This window comes from Mesoplodon densirostris, chromosome 1 (assembly GCF_025265405.1).
Source record: "Mesoplodon densirostris isolate mMesDen1 chromosome 1, mMesDen1 primary haplotype, whole genome shotgun sequence".
Lineage (NCBI taxonomy): Eukaryota > Metazoa > Chordata > Mammalia > Artiodactyla > Ziphiidae > Mesoplodon > Mesoplodon densirostris.
In genome coordinates, this window is record NC_082661.1 from 233,544,627 (window position 1) to 233,564,183 (window position 19,557).

Sequence of the window (19,557 nt, forward strand, 5' to 3'; positions counted from 1 at the left end):
ATAAATGTTCAGAAAGCACAATTGCAATCTAAGCAGTTGAATTCTGAAGAGACAGACAACTGTATTAGTACTAGAAACATTATGTCTTTTATGAGGCTATTTACATATTTGTATACAAGTCTGAATTATTGCCATAATAAGCAGATACTGACCATCCCCAGGGGATAATTAAGCAATGTGTCCAACAGTATATGGGATAATCTGCCCTTTCTGTGCTTTTCAAGTCTGGCGAAAAGGAAAGAGTCCTAGGAAGAAATTTAAGAGTAAAATCCTAGGAGGCTATAGAAGTTCTCAAAATGTATTTTTAATAAACAAAACCCAATACTTTAAATATAGGTCATTTTATAATCACTTATCTATTTAAAATATTATAATTCAAAATGAGAATTTATATCTTAAAAATTTTAACAGATATTATTCCTTTAAACTAGGTTCCACAGTCTACTACTTTCCTAATTTTTACCATCAAAAATTTTAAAGCTTTGATTGGCCAATGGAATCATGTCTCTTTTCAGCTTTATAAATGAAGAGACAAATTAAAAATTTGCTTAACAAAGACAGGATCCCTTGACATTTTAAGCTATAAAAATTTTACTTATAGGGAATCTGCACTGATTTTTCAGAATCTGAGTATAAAAACAAAAACAGGACCACCTAAATATATAAAATGTGCAAGATGATCAATATTTATCCATTACATTGTTCCTTCTAACACAAGTCAAACAAGTGAAGTTGTAAGACTTAGTAATGCTCACAGAGCAGCTACCTTGATCAAAACTGCCAAGAACAACATCAGGGGCTTAAAATACTCGAAAAAATATTTGTTGGATGGATGGCAGGCAGGCTGGCAGGAAGAAAGAAGGATACCTAGCAGCTGTATCTATTTCTGCTGGCAAAATTAACACCCATATTGAGATACTAAAAATTTTAGAAGAGAGATCAATAAAACCATTAAGGGATAATAGGAATAAGAAGAAAGGCAAAATATGAAATCAAAACCCCTTTATCCAAATAAGAAAAGACTTTTAAGGTTCACTGATAAAGAATTTAAATATATATGCAACAGTTCTACTGGAATTAGTTTAATTAAATTCATTTTTCAATTAAATATATCTTAAGGTGAAAGAAAAAGCAACTAACATAAAATAAAATCGAGTACACAAAACAACTGAAGCCCTATATACATAATAATGTTACCTACCATGCCTGAATTTAGAACAGATTTTCCTATTCCCTATTAATGTGGTGCCACAGCATCACAGAACATTCTAAAAGAATGCTTTAATATTCTTTAAAGAATTTAAAACTGTTTAAAGAAACCTGTGTCTTTCAGAACAAATAACACTTTTAGATCAATTATTTGCATATTTGAAAACTCAAAAGTCAATTGATGATGATGATTCAATATATATATCTTTTATTAATGTTTATAAATTTTACTTTGTCTTGGTAAAAATTGCCAAAGAAACATAACTTGATTATATCAGTGATTACTGGTTATTTTCTTTCTATAAAAAATCTGTTTAGAATGGAATGTTGTTTACAAGAAAAATACAAATAATTCATCTCAAAACTATCAAAACAATGTATTTACAGAGAAAGTATCTAATCAATTAAACAGGTAAGTTAAGAGAAACATCTACCGGACAACAATTATTTATGTCTGACCTAAGTTAATTGATTTGCTAATGATACCCATCAAATCTGATAAACCCTATGCTGTAGTCTCTCTCAGTCTGTAAAGGTCTACATGTTATTTACACTAATAAAACATTAATCAAGGACCAAATTTATGGCAGCTACTCTATAAATGGGGTCAAGGCAGGTCAGACTTACATAAAAAGAAAAAAAAAAGGTTTGTCTCTGCAGTGAAAAGAAAACCCTTATTATTTATTCTTCCTGCCCCTGGGATTAAGTCCAGTAGTTGAACACTGCTACACAAATACATCCATTGCTATGTAAACTCATTTAACCTCAATGTATTAAATATTTATAAAAGGAAAGTCAAACCTACTGATTTTAGAAAAATAAATCTCTAAATTGTCCCTTTAAAATATATTCTACTCTCTAAAGAAAGAGAGAATAAAAATTTCAAATATTACCTCCACTATTTCACTAAAGAATGTTAGTTCTCTTTATACCACTGTTTCTTTGTAACATCTGCTTAAAAGACAAAGGCTAAAGTACTTTCTATAGGCTAAGCACTAAGGTAAAGAAGACAGTTTCTAATGACAGGAGGCAAACAAATCCAAACAGAGTAAGATAAACATAGATAAGAAATCAGGAAAAAGTTATTATAAAACCTACAATTACATGTGATATAAAAACAAGTAAGTTATTCAAATAATTCTTTCTCCAATAAGAAATAATAAGAATCAGCTGTTCTGGATAAAATATTTAAGAATAACATAAAATTTATTTCTTCACAAGACAGAAAAGTTTTAATGTAAAATATTTATTATATGTATATGTATTTTCTTTTCTCTTGGTAGTAATCTTCAAAGAAATATCACTTGACTATTGTCAAGATTATCTGTATAAAGCAAATTTCTGTTTAAGAAAGAATGTTATTTACATGAAAAATATAAATAATTGAAATAAAAACTATAAAAACAATGTACTTACGCTGAAAGTAATCTTATCAATTAAACACAAATATCTACTGGCACTTCTCTAGGAGCCAGGGATATAACAATAAGCGAGAAACAGAGGGATTGCCCTCACTAAACATATACTGTACAGGAGGAGACAGACAATAAAGACAAAACATGGGGAAAGAATAAAAGATATGGGGGAAAAATTTTAAGAAATTTTAAGAAAAATTTTAAGAAATGAGGTAAAAATAACCTGGGTAACGAGTTTCAGGGAAGTCTTCTCTGACAAGGTGACATCTGAACTGGGACTTAAATCATAATCAATCAGACATGTAAAGATCTGGGGGTAGATCTTCCAGCTACGGTGAAATAAAGAGTCCAACAAATCCTTTCCCAGAAAAACAAGTATAGAACTGAAGAATAACAATCATTTCAGTGTTCTGAAAACTGACCAAAAGCAAACAACAAAATCCATAATAATTTTATTCACAAAAATGTGCTAAACACTAAGTAAGAACAAATGAAGTCTGTGGCAATCTTTTCTGGGAATTCCCCACCCAGACACCATAAGTATGGTAGTTCCATCGGTCTCTGGCTGCTTATGGAAACCAACAACTTCATTGCCAGAGATGGCTGACTTGATTTGAAAGAGAGGACAGAAAATGAAGAAAATGCATGCCAAGCCGAAAACCGGAAAAACCTAAAGCTCTCCTAGAGTGAGATTACATTTGAAGTTAGCGTGAGCAGGAGACCAGAGAACAAACCAGAAATTAGAGAGGGAGATCCTGGAAATAAACTAGCTTAATAAGAATTTCACACATGGCTATCTGGGTCCCTGAGCAGATACAGGGCAGACTCAAAAAAGATCAACAAGAAGTAAAAGCTAGAGGATGAAAACTACTTCAAATTTAAACGTGTCCATCAAAACCAAATGCAGATCTACCAGCCATACACGGTCAAAGGTTTCAGAAAGCCTTCTGATCAATCATTCACTGACCTCAAAGCAATGGGAAAAAAGGGGTGACCCCTTAAAAGCCAGACGAAAAAAAAAAGAAGAAGAATTCTAAAACAGCTTAGCAAAAATATTAAGAACACCTTACAAGAGAGACAAATTCTGCAAATTAAGCCCAAGCAAGTAACTTCTAAAAATCAACAAATAAAACCAAATCCAACAACTATAAAAAGAACTATATACCATGACCAAGCAGGAATTAACCAGGTATGCAGAGTCGGTTCAACATTCCAAAGTCAATTAATGTACTCCATCATACATAAACAAGCTAAAAAGAAAAATCACATGATCATATCAACAGATACCAAAAAAGCACTTGATAAAATCCAGTGCCCATTCGTGACAAAACCTCTCAGTAAACTAAGAATAGAAGGAAACTTCCTCAACTTGACAAAGAATATCTACGAAAAAATCCAAAAGCTAACACCATACTTAATGGTGAGAAACTAGAAACTTTCCCATTAAGATCAGTACAAGGCAAGGATGCCCCTCTCACCACTCCTTTTCAACATCGTACCAGAAATCCTAGCTAAAGCAAGAAGACAAGAAAAGGAAATAAAAGGTATACAGATTCGTAAGGAACACCTAAGAATATCTCTGCTCAGAGATGACATGACTATCTATGGGGAGATCCAAAACAGCTAAACTTTTATCTCACACCATACAAAAACATTAACTCAAAATGAATCACAGACCTAAATGTAGAGGCTAAAACTACAAAATTTCTAGTGATGAAAAAATATTTCTAGAAAAAAAAAGAAAACCCTAGTACTTGTTTTGACCTAAGATTTCTTGAATTTGCCAAGTCATAATCCATAAAAGAAAAAAAATAGGTAAATTGTACTTTATCAAAATTAAAAACTTTTGCTCTTCAATGAAAATGAAAGGACAAGTCACAGACTGAGAGAAAATATTTGCAAATCGTGTATATGACAAAAGATTTATATCCAGAAATACTGGAATATAAACTACTGTTTAAAAGTCAGAACTCAGACAGTGAATGAAATGTTTAAATGGGCAAAAGATGTACATAGACATTTTCTTAAAGAAGGCACCTGAAAAAACACTCAACAGGATTAGCCATTAGGGAAATGCAAACAAAAACCAGGGTAAGATACCTACGAGGCTAACTAGGAAAATAGCTTGGCAATTTCTTAAAAAATTAGACACAGACTTCCCATTCCACCAAGCAACTGTACTCCTAGGTATCTACCCAAGAGAAATGCAAACATATGTCCACACAAAGCCTTGTACACAAACACACATAGAAGCATTGTTTATAACAGCCAAAAACGGAAAGCAATCCAAACATTCATTGACTGGGCTTCTCTGGTGGCGCAGTGGTTAAGAATCCGCCTTCCAATGCAGGGGACACGGGTTTGAGCCCTGGTCCGGGAAGATCCCACATGCTGCGGAGCAGCTAAGCCCGTGGGCCACAACTACTCAGCCTGTGAGCCACAACTACTGAGCTCGTGTGCCACAACTACTGAAGCCCGCGTACCGCAGCAAGAGAAGCCACTGCAATGAGAAGCCCGAGCATCTCAACGGAGACCCAGTGCAGCCAAAAATAAATAAAATTAAAAAAAAAAAAAAACATTCATTGACTGCTGAAGGGATAAATAAAATGTGGTATATCTGTACACTGGAATACTATTAATCAGTAAAAAGGAACAAAATACTGATACCTGCCACAATATGGGTAAAAGCACCAGGAATTATTATAAGAACAGTGTTGGAAGAAAGTGACAGTGATCCAAGAACAAAAAGCAATGAGACATAAATGGAAATTATTTAGGGGTATGTAGAGACACCACTGATGAGGGATGGTAAGCGATACAGTCTATAAACATGAGATCCCAAGCTGACTGAGATCCTGGTCTGACAGTTCCCTGAGTTCCTCTCCTTCTCCAGGCTTGTCTTGCACCCGACCTCAGTCATTTACGGCATGCTCATATGCCAGACCTCATCATTCCCAATAACGGAATGGCCTTGGTTCTACTCGCCCCACTCTCTAAACTACCACCTCTCCTGTTATAGCTCACTCATTCTATACTATCACAACTCTCACAGTCCTTAGAGCTCCAATCCATCCAGCCTATCGTTTTCTTTATGGTCACTCTCCTCTTTACCTAGCTTAATAATCATAATCCTGTGGTCAATGATGACAATCACTCTCTAGCACAAAGAGACTCCCTTGGCCTTCTCTCCCCCATATTCACTTGGCAAAACCTAAACCCACTGAAAGCCAACTCTAACTCTACTTCCATATTTACCTCCCAGACTCTGCAACTACATAAAATGCCTTCCCAGGTTACTGTAAACGACCCATCCATGCTCTACTTTAAAGCCAAACCCCCATTTGCATACAAATTCACCCACTCTCAAATCAACTTAAAAACATCACTCCAGAAATTCTCACCTATCTCTTCTACATTAATTTCCCCACTCCTTACCATGAAACTGTTCTCTGCTTCTCATTTTTTAAAAACCCTACTTCCCTTGACTCTATTCCCCCCACTCCATTTTATTTTTGCTCCCCTTTGTAGCAAAGCTCCTCTAAAGAACTGTTTATACACATTCTATAATTCCTCTTCTCTTATTCTCTTCTTCTTTTCTAAATTCACTGCAAATAGGCTTTTTTCCACACCACTCTCCCAAAACTACTCCTGACCAAGTCAGAAACAACTTCTGAGCCCGTGGTCAAATCTCAGTCATCACCCTACCACCTTAATGATTTCATCTAATCTCAAGGCATTAAACATCATCTATATTCTTATAACGATCAAGTTTAGATTTCTAGTCTGGAGAAATAATTAACAACTGCCTCTACCTGGATGTCTACTAGAGATATAAAAATCAGTATTTCCAAAACTGAACTCCTGATCTACCCCAAAAACTGTTTTATCCACAGCCTTTTCCATCTGGTTGATAGAAACACCATCCTTTCAGCTGCAGAGGTCAAAAATCTTAAGAGTAATACTTGACTCCTAGCTTTGTCTCACAATCCACATCCAATTCATTAGTAAATCCTATCAGCTCTACCTTCAAAATATATTCATAATCCTACTACTTCTTACCTCCTCTACTGCTGCTGTCCTAGTCCACAACACCATCATGTTTAACTAGAATTACTACAGTAGTTCCCTAGTTGATCTCTTTGCTTCTATCCTTAAATTCCTACATAAATCAGCCTTTTAAACATAAGGCAGATTGTCTCCCTCCTTTACTCAAAATCCTGCAATGACTGTTATCTCCTGCAGAATGAATTGCAAAGGCTCTACACAAATCTTGCCCTATGTCTCTGACCTCATTTCTTACTTCTCTCCACTTTGATCACTTGTTCTTGCTATACTAGCCTCATTCCTCAAATATGCCAGGGAAGCTTTCATCTGTTTACTGGCTGTTCCCTAGGGCTGGAATGCTTTTCCCCTACATGCCCCTATGTTTAGCTCCTTCACATCATTCAAGTGCTTGCTTACATGTCACTTGCTCAGTGATCTGTAATATAACCACTCTATTTTAACTACTCTATAAAGGTATCAAACCTTTATATTTCCTTTAAAAATCACCATTTCCCTCAACCTGCTTCACATTATCTTTTTCCAAAGAACTTACCACCATTCATATATACTCCATTACTTATTTTGTTTATTGTTCATAGTCTGCCAATGACTGTTCAAATGTAAGATCTACAAAAAAAAGAATCTTCGTTTTCTTTATTGCTGTATCCCCAGAATCAAGGACAAGTCATGGTACACAGTCCGTGCATAATAAATATTGGCTGAATGAATAGATGAGGAAACGGATGCTCACAGAAGTAAAAGTACTTCCCGTATATCAAAGCTGAAACTTGAACCCAAGGCTACCTTCAAAGCTAAAACTATTCATCACAAGAGTACGTTGCCTTATCTACTAAACGTAACACTAACTTGCATAACTGAGGGCATTTAGACTTAGTAGAACCTAAACAAAATACTTTTTTCCAGCTTATAAATTCATTTGTTTGTTTATTTTATTTTATTTTTAACATTTTTATTATACCACTCTCTCACTTGGTCCCAGCTTACCCTTCCCTCTCCCCGTGTCCTCAAGTCCATTCTCTAGTAATTCTGCGTCTTTATTCCCTTCTTGCCCCTAGGTTCTTCATGACTTTTTTTTTTTTTAGATTCCACATATATGTGTTAGCATATGGTATTTGTTTTTCTCTTTCTGACTTACTTCACTCTGTAGGACAGACTCTAGGTCCATCCACCTCACTACAAGTGACTCAATTTCGTTTCTTTTTATGGCTAAGTAATATTCCATTGTATATATGTGCCACATCTTCTTTATCCTTTCGTCTGTTGATGGACACTTAGGTTGCTTCCATGTCCTGGCTATTGTAAATAGAGCTGCAATGAACATTTTGGTACATGACTCTTTTTGAATTATGGTTTTCTCAGGGTATATGCCCAGTAGTGGGATTGCTGGGTCATATGGTAGTTCTATTTTTAGTTTTTTTAAGGATCCTCCATACTGTTCTCCATAGTGGTTGTATCAATTTACATTCCCAACAGTGTATGTGGGTTCCCTTTTCTCCACACCCTCTCCAGCATTTATTGTTTGTAGAATTTTTGATGATGGCCATTCTGACTGGTGTGAGGTGATACCTCATTGTAGTTTTGATTTGCATTTCTCTAATGATTAATGATGTTGAGCATTCTTTCATGCATTTGTTGGCAATCTGTACATCTTCTTTGGAGAAATGTCTATTTAGGTCTTCTGCCCATTTTTGGATTGGGTTGTTTGTTTTTTTTGATATCGAGCTGCATGAGCTGCTTGCAAATTTTGGAGATTAATCCTTTGTCAGTTGCTTCATTTGCAAAATAGACTTTTATAACCACTTCTCTTAAAAAAAAGAACTAGTGTTAATCAGTGTTTTGCATTAAGTAGAACAAATACATATTCGATCAACAGCACTCACTAACTCTTTCTCTATATGTAAACTTTAAAAGCATCCAATACCTCAGTGTTGAAATTCAGCCAAAGAGTTATTTATTTTTTTGAAGAATAAGCACTTTGAAATTTTTGCTAAAAGACTAAATTATTAGTCATTCACTCATTGAGAAATATTTATTGATTTCCCAACACTTTCCAGACTCCAGACTACAATTTAGCTCTGTTTCTCATATAGATCACTGCAATAGCCTTGTTATTGTTCTTGATTTCAATTAAGGTCTCCTCTGCTTCAACCTATCCTAAACATCACTGCTAGTTATCCTTCCAAAACCCAAGTATCACAATAATACTTTCTTAAGATCTTTCAAGGCTTCCCACTGCCTTTAGATGAAAATCCAAATACACCACATTAGACCTTTTATGGTCCAGATAACCAATTCTATTCCAACAATTCACACACATACACATGCACACACACTCACACACGTACATACACACCTTCCCACATCACAGTATCATCAGATATTCTATTCCCTCTATTTAGAATGCTTTTCACACATATGTCCTCCAATTTATCCATAATCCCCACTTTTCCAAAGTCTACATTACTAACCTTACTCATCCTTGAAAATACATCTCAGGAATCATGTTTCCCTGGGGAGGTTCTACCTAATTCTTCTGAACTAAATTGCATAGTCTTTCTCTTTTTTCACATTCCTACCTTAATAACCTATATGTAAAAAATTCTAGCACAGAATTTACCACATGGCATTAGTTGCAGGTTTATTTATTTGTATTCAACACTAGTCTGTGAGCACCTATAATTATTTACTGAGTGAAATAATTTTAGTAGCATTTAATATAAAATAAAGTTAACAGTACCCTCTTCTACAACATTAATGACACAGAGGCTAACTTCCTAGTTACTAGTTCAAATTATTCCTATAGTGATGGTGTCAGTCTCTCAACTCTAGACGTAACAGTATAAAAAACAATCTTAAACAATAATTTTGTTCAGAATGCTATTTCCAATGGCAGCCAATCACACCTTTTAATCTATACCCTGGGTCTTCAGTCCAAGTAATCCAAAATCAACTGCCATGGGCTTCCCTGGTAGTGCAGTGGTTAAGAATCCGCCTGCCAATGCAGGAGACACGGGTTCGAGCCTGGGGCCGGGAAGATCCCACATGCCGCGGAGCAACTAAGCCCATTTGCCGCAACTACTGAGCCTGTGCTCTAGAGCCTGCGAGCCACAACTACTGAAGCCCGCGCGCCTAGAGCCCGTGCTCCACAACAAGAGAAGCCATCGCAATGCCTGCACACTGCAACGAAGAGTAGCCCCCGCTCACCACAACTAGAGAAAGCCCGCGGGCCTCAACGAAGACACAACACATCCAAAATAAATAAATAAATAAATTTATTTTTTAAAAAAAGAAAAAATCAACTGACACGAAAATAGACCCAAAGTAGTCCACTCATCATTTCCTCAATTTATTCTTACCCTTTAATTCTCTCACTTTCTTAAATCTATTTTTCCCTTGTATCTTTCTTTTTAATCTCTGTACCTCACTTTTCTTTCCTACTACTGACTGTTCTTTCCTTGAATTCTTCTTCCCTTATGCCCAGGACATGACATAAGAGAGATAATATAGACCATATTAGTCTATTTATTGGCTCTACAAATATAATAGAATTTTCTAGGAAGTCCAAATAAGTATCAGTTTTCCTTATATCTGAAATGGAATCATCAGTATACTTTTGCCAAAGGTTTACTTACTGAAAAACAAAGAACTGACTTTATCATTAAGCAATAACCATGAAGAGAACAAGATGATTAAATATTGAAATATTTGTAATAATTAATATCTAAGCTCACTATATCACTGACTGCAAAAACAATATAGTACCAAAAATATCAGTTCCGATGGCAAAAATACAATAACATTTTAAAGTAAAATATACATGGATATAAAATAGATTACCTTCCTTCGTTGACAAGTTCAATAAAAGCAAGGCCTGCATTCTTCTGAATAGAATTCTGCCACTCCTAAAAAATAGCAGAAAATAGCTGAACAAATTTCACTCGGTAGGTTATTTCTTTAAAACAATAATTATGAAGAACATCACCCATATCAATTTCATACTTAAGTGAAATTGATTTAATGGTAATTAATTAATTTCCAGAAGATCTTAATGGAAAAGTTTTGTTAAACATGCTGTCTACCCAATGCAGCCCCATGAACACATAAATAGTTGACATAAAAAGTAAACTAAACAAGTTAGCAACAATTTGATTCTAGATAAACTAAATGAGCCTATCTATATTTATCTTGCCCTTTTAGTTCTGTACCATTATATCCTACTAATTTAACTGAAACAGTTTGAAAGGAAGGCAGCAAAGAAGACCAAGGACAGAGGTTTTGGTTTTGTTTCTTTAAGAGATGAATCACCCCAAAAGAGGGGAAGATGGAATTAAGTAGCTCCCTAAACTTAATAATAGTGCATATTCTACAAAAATTGATGACTAATGATTGAGAAAGAGACGAGAGATCAGTAAATTTGGCTAGACTACTTGTAAGCTGAAAAACTGTAATTTACTAGCATATGAATTAGCAAAAGATGGTATAAAATTATTAATATATTCTTTATGAATAAGTTATCCATTAAAAAGCCCCCTGGTGGTCCCGGGGTTAAGAATCCATCTTCCAATGCAGGGGACGTGGGTTCAATCCCTGGCTGGGGAACTAAGGTCCCACATGCCGCAGGGCAAGTAAGCCTGTGCCCCACAATTAGAGAGCCTGTGTGCGGCAACTACAGACCCCACGTGCTCTGGAGCCCAAGCACCACAACTAGAGAGCCCCCGTGCTGCAACTACTGAGCCCGCATGCTCTGAAGCCTGTGCACCACAGCTATAGACAAGCCCGCGCAACACGACTAGAGAGAAGCCCACGTGCTGCAACAAAGAGCCCGTGTGCCTCAACGAAGAGGCCGGGTGCTGCAATGAAAGATCCCTGATGCCCCAACTAGGACCTGACTCAGCCAAAAATAAAAAGTAAATAAATAAATATTTTCTTTAAAAAGCCTCAGAAGAAAATTAACCAGTAATATATACAGAAATGAATTTTTTAATCCTCATCTCAAAACAGATATAAAATATGCATTAATCCAATAAAGCTGGGCCCCCATGAATTGAAATGTAGCTAGATTTGAGAAATGCCAATGCATGCGTGTATTTTTTAAAGAACTAGACATATATACATAATCTTTATGTTCCTTAAAACTGAAGAGCCCCTATATTCCACCTACATAATATCCCTCAACTAATCTTTTTTTTGTCCTTTTATAATGGTCAAAACAAAAGACAGTGCTGGGGACCTTACCACTGTTATCATAAGCAGTATTCATATATTCTGAATCTAACACCTTTAAGAGTTTTTAATTCCATGTAATTTCACCCCTGAAGACTGTTCTATGTCATGCCAAATTCTGACTTAGTTTTAAGCCGCATCCTTTCACAGCTACTTTCTCCTTTTTATCCCCAGTATTTATTACTTTCATGTTTTGAAAAACCCAAGGTGGCCCTCAGGACTGAAATGGCTGTTTGCCATAATTTTGTTATAGAATTCTATTTCATGAATAGTGTCAGCAAGAACATACTAACAGAACATATACAGTAGAATGAAAAGTAGATATAAAGTCAGTCAGACATTTGAGGGTAGTAATTGGCTAGGACTAGGTGAGAAGATAAAGCAATGTGTTGCTGAGGAACAAGAAGTCATGGGATCTATGTTCTCAAACTGACTATGACACTAACAGGATATGTCCATAAACAGATCACTCTACATCTCTAGGCCCTCAATACCCCCTTAAAAAAATTCTTAAAGATGTGTGATTTTATGATTCAACTTACAAATATTTAGAAATTAGTGGCTCATAAGTCCAAAATATATAGTCTCAAAATTCACAATTGCCAGCATACTGAAACAACAAAATAGGGATCTTATATTTCTTTCACTAAGGTAAACCAAGTCAAGGATAAATAGAAATACCCATCTAATTTAAAATCCTTTTCTTTCCAGCAAAATGAAGTAAACAGACAGACAATACAAAGGAAAGCAATCAAACTCCATGAAGAAGTAAATCTCTGAGAGAAGAGGATGTGTCATACCCTCCACTCTTCTCAGAAATCGGAGAAAGAAAAGAGAAAAAAGCAGAAACTGCAAGTAAGTTTTTTGACCCTGGTCCAGAAGGTTCCACACCTCACTTCCGAGGCAGAGGCACAGGGAGATGCCAAGACTCAAAGAGCTGCCCTAAACCTAGTAATGCACAGGAAGAGTAGATACAGATTTAATGGTAGATGGACCTAAAACAGCCTCACAGTAACTCATGCCCTTGGAGGAGTCAGAAAATTATCACAGAAAGATGTACACATAGCTGAGGCTTTGAGGGGATAAGGAAAACACAGCTGTGACCTTTGTTGATAGACAGCAGGGAATCAGAAAGGGTGGTAACAGAGGGATGCCCTAGTCAAGGAACAGAAGCAAAATCTCACTCCTCAGCTCTTATGCCCAACACAGAGCACTCTCAGCAAGCCACCTGGAAATCTGATACAGCACCAGAGTATGAGGGGGCAAGACCTTAAACTGAGCTTTCCTTTAGATCACTTACTTGGGGGAAAAATCTCAAAAGGGAAATTAAATTTAGTAAAAAGAAAATAAAGTTACTTTTCTCGCTACAAAAAAAGAAACTAGGAAGAAAGGCAAGAGGTTACCCCATATATAATTCTTTAGATCAGACATTTTATTTTAAAAAGTATCTACTAGTATTATTTTTCTCAAATCCATTTTCTCTGATTTAAAACTGCAACAGGTGGGGATATTTATGTCATACAAAACTCAAACCCCACATGAAAAACATAGGTAACAGTAGAGACACTCCAAGTTTAAGTATACAGGTAAACATCATTTTGATTTTATTTTCAATTATGTATACAAACTGACTTTTACTGATAATGTAAATTTAAATTTCACAAAGATTGTAAATTTCACAAAGATTTTAAACAGCATGATTTAGGTCAGATAGAAAACTAATTAAAGTTACTATAACTATAAAAACATTACCATCTAAAAATGTTATCACCTCAACTTAAATTGGTATGTCACAATTTTTTTCTTTTAAATTAAAAACAAATTAGACATGAAGATACACATAGAACTGGAAGAGTCCAATTTTTCTTACAAAAGCTCAGAAACATATTTATGACTGCTAATACATTTGGATTCTTGTTTTCTCAAACATCATCTATAAACTCATATTATTTAACTTGTAGTAACAGCTATCTAAACACCTAGAATAAAACTTTTTCACCAGTTAAAAAAATTAGACAAAATGAGGAATGAAGTGAAAATACAAACCTTACCTACACTTTGGGTAGTTATAAAAATCTCACAATTTTTAAAGATATCAGTTTTTTTAATTTGCCTATAATCCATTCCTAATTATAAACTATTTAACATTTAATAAAATATCACATACCAGGTACATAAAGATATACTGATAGGAATTAATAACCCAGGTAAAAAGAAGCTGAAACCCATGAGAATGGAAATTAATTTGTTTTAATAAAGCCAGCTGTTAGTCAAAGCCAACAAGCTTTCTCCATACTAAAACACTGACTACAATCCTTAAGGAAGTCGCCTAAACTACAAAGAAGATTCATGCTATCCTAAAGCATTTTCTGCACTTCTGAGACAATTACTAAAGAAGGTGTTAGTCTAAACAATTTCACAAACCACAGGTCAAAATAACCTTTAGTGAGTTTTAACAGTTGAAAGAAAAGCTTAATGGTTATCGTCTCTCATGATCATTTCAATATTTCATCATAGTATTTACAACCATATAGCAATGCAAAATGTACCGTACATTTAAAGGTTTTGGTTATTCTCTTCCCAGAGGTATTGATGAAAAACATGTTAAAAGCCTCAAATCCAACCACGCTAAGTAATTTTAAAACACATTTCAGCACTTTAGAGAGGAAGGACTCAAAACAAAACTGAGTCAATAATTTCATACCTGTTCTAAGCTGTATTTAATTGACTATCACTTCCTAAGGCCATAACTGTTGACTAGTCAATTATTACTAAAATATACTCTTAGCTTACTAATGCTCTTAAGTCATACAACAACAGAGATAGTATGTATTAGTGAAATCCAGTAAATAAACAGAGTTACACCAATTTTCAAACATGTGCTTTTAGTGGTAAAAGTCCACCAAACTTGGGTTGGGAGAAAAAAAAGTCTTCATCAACTAAATTAATTCTATGCTTCCCCACCATCAACAAACAAACAGAGAAAAAGGGCACCAATAAATGTGCTATATATTAGTTTATAATATTTTGATACAACTTCAACTTCCCTAAAGTGAACTTGACAGTTTTCTATAAATCTGATAATCTCCTACAACATATTTTAGTGTCTTGAGTACAGCACATGAATTTATCTAAATTTTTAAAGTAATTCCCAAATATCACCATGCTCTAAAGCAAATAAAATCAAGCTATAGACTGACAAGATAGACTACATATACTCCATGCTGCCACCTTTTTTCTTTTTTAGTCAAGCCATCGATATTGACATTAAATGTATATCAATTTTTTTTATTCTAGTGGGCTAGAAAATCACTAAACTATGTTCTACTCTTAAAATAAAAAAGGTATAGGGCTTCCCTGGTGGCGCAGTGGTTGAGAGTCCACCTGCCGATGCAGGGGACACAGGTTCGTGCCCGGTCCGGGAAGATCCCACATGCCGCGGAGCGGCTGGGCCCGTGAGCCATGGCTGCTGAGCCTGCACGTCTGGAGCCTGTGCTCCACGACGGGAGAGGCCACAACAGTGAGAGGTCCGTGTACCGCAAAAAAAAAAATAATAATAAAATAAGTGACTTTGGTTAAAGAGCAAAAAACAAGAACAAAAATAATAAAGAGAGGATAAGAGTAATGAGAGAAGGTTAAAAAAATTCTCTACAACCTGAAGGGAAATAACTTGAAGACGCAGACAAATGCTTGTTACAAAACCCTTAGAAAGACCAAGAATTGAAGGCACTGATTACATATATGGATGGCTGAGGGACAGGGATGAAAAGAGTTTAGATGAATAAAAGCTGGTATAAAAAACACAGAACCTGAGCTCCTCTCCCCATATCGATGGCCATCCCCACCACGGTAAGAGACTAGAAGTTTACTTTCCAGAGGAGTAAACCTCTGAACACTTTAAAAAGCCTTACTGTAAAAAACAAAATAACTTGAAAGTATGCTTACTGAACCATGAGACATCAAGCAATATTAGAGAAGTGTTCTCTGAGAAAAAGGATAAGCCATGATAACATTTAAAATAAAGCTCATTCATCACCAGCAGACAGCTCATACATAGGCACATAGACTTTTGCACAATACACTTAAACATGAGCACAAAGGGTCACTAGACATTAAAGGAAAGACTCATATGAATGACAGACACCAAAGAAACAAGCAGGAAAAAAAATAATTATTAAAAATGGACAAAACATTAACAAATTAAAAAATATTGTTAATGGGGTAGGGAGAGGAAGACTAAAGGAAATATAATTAATACCATCAGAAAGGTAAAAACTTTCATGTAAAAATTCAGGGCAGGGATATTTTTTTATTCACTGGTACCTTTTTGCCTCTGTATTAGAGTTCTCCAAGCCAAGAGTCTGTGGCCCTCAGCAGTGCCCATGATCACAGGCTTTGGAAGCTCCTTTAATCTCTAAGAAAAACTGGAGCAGGAGTTGTAAAATGGACTGTCTTATTGGAGCCCAGACATCTGGGGAGCCAGATAACCCTCTCTTTGCACAACAGATGACATTTGTTGTATGAAAAACAGAGTCCTCCAGAGAAGCAGAACCAACAAGACAGAGATATGTATTTTATTTATTTTAAGAAAGTGGCTCACATAATTATGGAGGCTGACAAGTCTCAGCAGGGCGAGCTAGCAAGCAGCAGAACCAGGAGAGCCAATGGTGTAATTCTACTCCACTCCAAAAAGTCTAAAAATCTGGAAAATGAATGGTGTAGTTCCAGACTGAAGGGCACTAGGCTCAAAACCCAAAAAGAGCCAATATGTTACTTTGAGGACAAAGGCAGGAAAAAGTGACGTCTCAGTTCGAAGGCAGTCGAGCAAGTAGAATTCTCTCTACTCAGGGTATGCTCAGCCTTTTTGCGCTAGTCAGGCCTTCAACTGATTGGATGAGGCCCATCCACAACAGGAAGGACAACCTGCTTTACAAAGCCTTCCAATTTAAATGTTAATCTCATTCAGAAACTCTCGGAATAATGTCTGACCAAATATCTGGATACCCCATGACATAGTCAAGTTGACATAAAATTAACCATCCAGCTCTCCCCTCCCATCTCCCGTGAAAACCTCAGAAAACTAGAAAATGCTATTAGAAATTAAGAGTATAATAACAAACAAAAATTTTGAAAGAACTACTGGAAGATGTTGAAGAAGCCTCTTAGGAGAATAAAACAAAAGATAAAATGAAGGAAAAACAGGTGAGAATGGATGTGAAAATTAGATAATTAATCCAGACAGTTCAACATCTAACCAAAAGGAGTTCTAGAAACAGAAATGAGAATACAGAGAAAGAAATTCCCATAGATATAATTCAAGAAAACTTCTCTGAACATAAGTACATACTTTTTCAGACTGAAAAAGTTTACATTAAATGTCAAAGACAATGGATTTTAAAAGATCCACACACATCAAGGTACAATCCAGTAACAACAAACACTTTTTAAAATAATAAAAATACTAAAAGCTCTCACAGAGAAAAAAATAATTGGAAAGATTACAATTTTCAGCCTGTAATACTAATATCCCAACAAGCCACCAGTCACATATAAAGGTTAAAAAAAAAAAAAGACATTTTCAGACAAGTGAGGTCTAAAAAATTCTACCGTTATGCATTCTTCTTTCAGAAATTACAAAGGACATGCCTCATCAAAATTAATACAGAAACCCCACTATCATCCTCCATCCCAGTTCTGCTTTAATTGTTCCATGGCATACTTACTGCCAATTAGATTTCTTTTTTGCTTTTCTCTTTGTTTTATTCTCTCCTATTTCCTGTGCTAAGACAATGACCAGCACATACAGAATAAGTGATCAATAAATGCTGAATCAGTGTATCTTTCATAAAAGAAGGCCACTATAGGACACAGGAAACAGACACTATAGCATAAGAGGGAGAAAGAAACATCTAGGTTGATGATAAAAGAAGCCTCCAGATGACACCTTTCTACACAACTAAGGAGTAACCAATCCAGGCGAGAACAAGAAAACAGAGAACTCCAGGTACTGTATCTCCAAGAAAAATAACTGAACCAATAGATACCAAGTGTGTTCATTACACTGGTAGAAGTTATATGATTTCAGTGGAAAATTCAGAAATAAATTTGTGGTGGGTACACAGAAATTAAAATTAACCAAAAAAGTAGGAAATTACTAATTCCAGGAGAAAGAATGAAAGAGAGACAAACAAGTGGGAGGGAGAGAGGGAGAGAGAGACAGAGGGAGGGAGGGAGGAAGGAAGGAAGGAAGGAAAGAAGGAGGGAGGAAGGAAAGGCAAGGTGGTTGGGTAAGCATGGTACATTTTGTTGGTCTGCACAGATATTTACATTGTCACGAAAATGTAAATGCTAGGTATGGTTTTAACTAAATACTATGATATAACTGTCCTGGAAACAAGAGAGCACATGAAATGAATAGGGACAGCAATATAAGTACTCAATAGTCATCTTCCATAGAAGACATTACATAATATCTAAAACAGAAAAATCCAGAAATAGCTATCATTTAGACATATGAAAGTAACTAGCAGAGGCAAAAGCTAAGAGATCTGAATGTGGCTCCTTCCAGAAAGTAAGAATCAAGGGAGAGAAGAAGAATTGCAGCAGGGAACTGCTGTTTTCAGTTTAAGTTTTATACTATTATTAGATCTGTGAAATAATATATGTTTTCCTTGATAAAAAATAAAATTTATATTAAAAATCATATGTTCTAAATGAGGAATAGTAAATGAATAGAAAAGAGAAATAAAAATGCACATAATATTTCTCTAACTGGACAATAGGTATTTATGCAAAATTATTCTAAAATATCTCTAAACAATAGAACAAGCATTCAAGTTTCACAAACACTGATATCAAAATCATGAAAATGTAAGGTTAACAGCTGACCTTTCAGCAGAAACTCTGCAAGCTGAAATGTAGTGGCAGGACATATTCAAAGTGATAAAAGGGAAAAACCTACAACCAAGATTACCCTACCCAGCAAGAAACTCATTCAGATTCAACGAAGAAATCAAAACCTTTACAGACAAGCAAAAGTTAAGAGAATTCAGCACCACCAAACCAGCTTTACAACAAATGCTAAAGGAACTGCTCTATGCAGGAAACACAAGAGAAGGAATAGACTTACGATAACAAACCCAAAACAATTAGGAAAATGGTAATAAGAACATATATATCTATAACTACCTTAAATGTAAATGGATTAAATGCTCCAACCAAAACACAGACTGGCTGAATGGATACAAAAACAAGACCCATATCTATGCTGTCTACAAGTGACCCAGTTCAGACCTAGGGACACATACAGACTTGAAGTGCCGGGATGGAAAAAGATGTTCCATGCAAATGGAAATCAAAAGAAAGCTGGAGTAGCAATTCTCATATCAGAAAAATAGACTTTAAAATAAAGACTATCACAAGAGACAAAGAAGGGCACTACACAATGATCAAGGGATCAATCCAAGAAGAAAATACAACAACTGTAAATATTTATGCACCCAACATAGGACCACCTCAATACATAAGGCAAATGCTCACAGCCATAAAAGGGGAAGTCGACAGTAACAAAATCATAGTAGGGGACTTTAACACCCCACTTTCACCAATGGACAGATCAACCAAAATGAAAATAAATAAGGAAACA

General features: G+C 35.4%; 1 protein-coding gene across 2 annotated transcripts in view; it reads right to left on the minus strand.

Annotated features, from left to right (window-relative positions):
* LRBA (LPS responsive beige-like anchor protein) overlaps nucleotides 1–19,557 on the minus strand; it is a 767,039-nt gene that overhangs the window by 493,940 nt on the left and 253,542 nt on the right. For both annotated transcript variants that reach the window (XM_060116154.1, XM_060116148.1), the window contains exon 35: nucleotides 10,527–10,591. In XM_060116154.1, coding sequence (XP_059972137.1) covers nucleotides 10,527–10,591 — 65 coding nt within the window. The remainder of the gene's footprint in view (nucleotides 1–10,526; nucleotides 10,592–19,557) is intronic.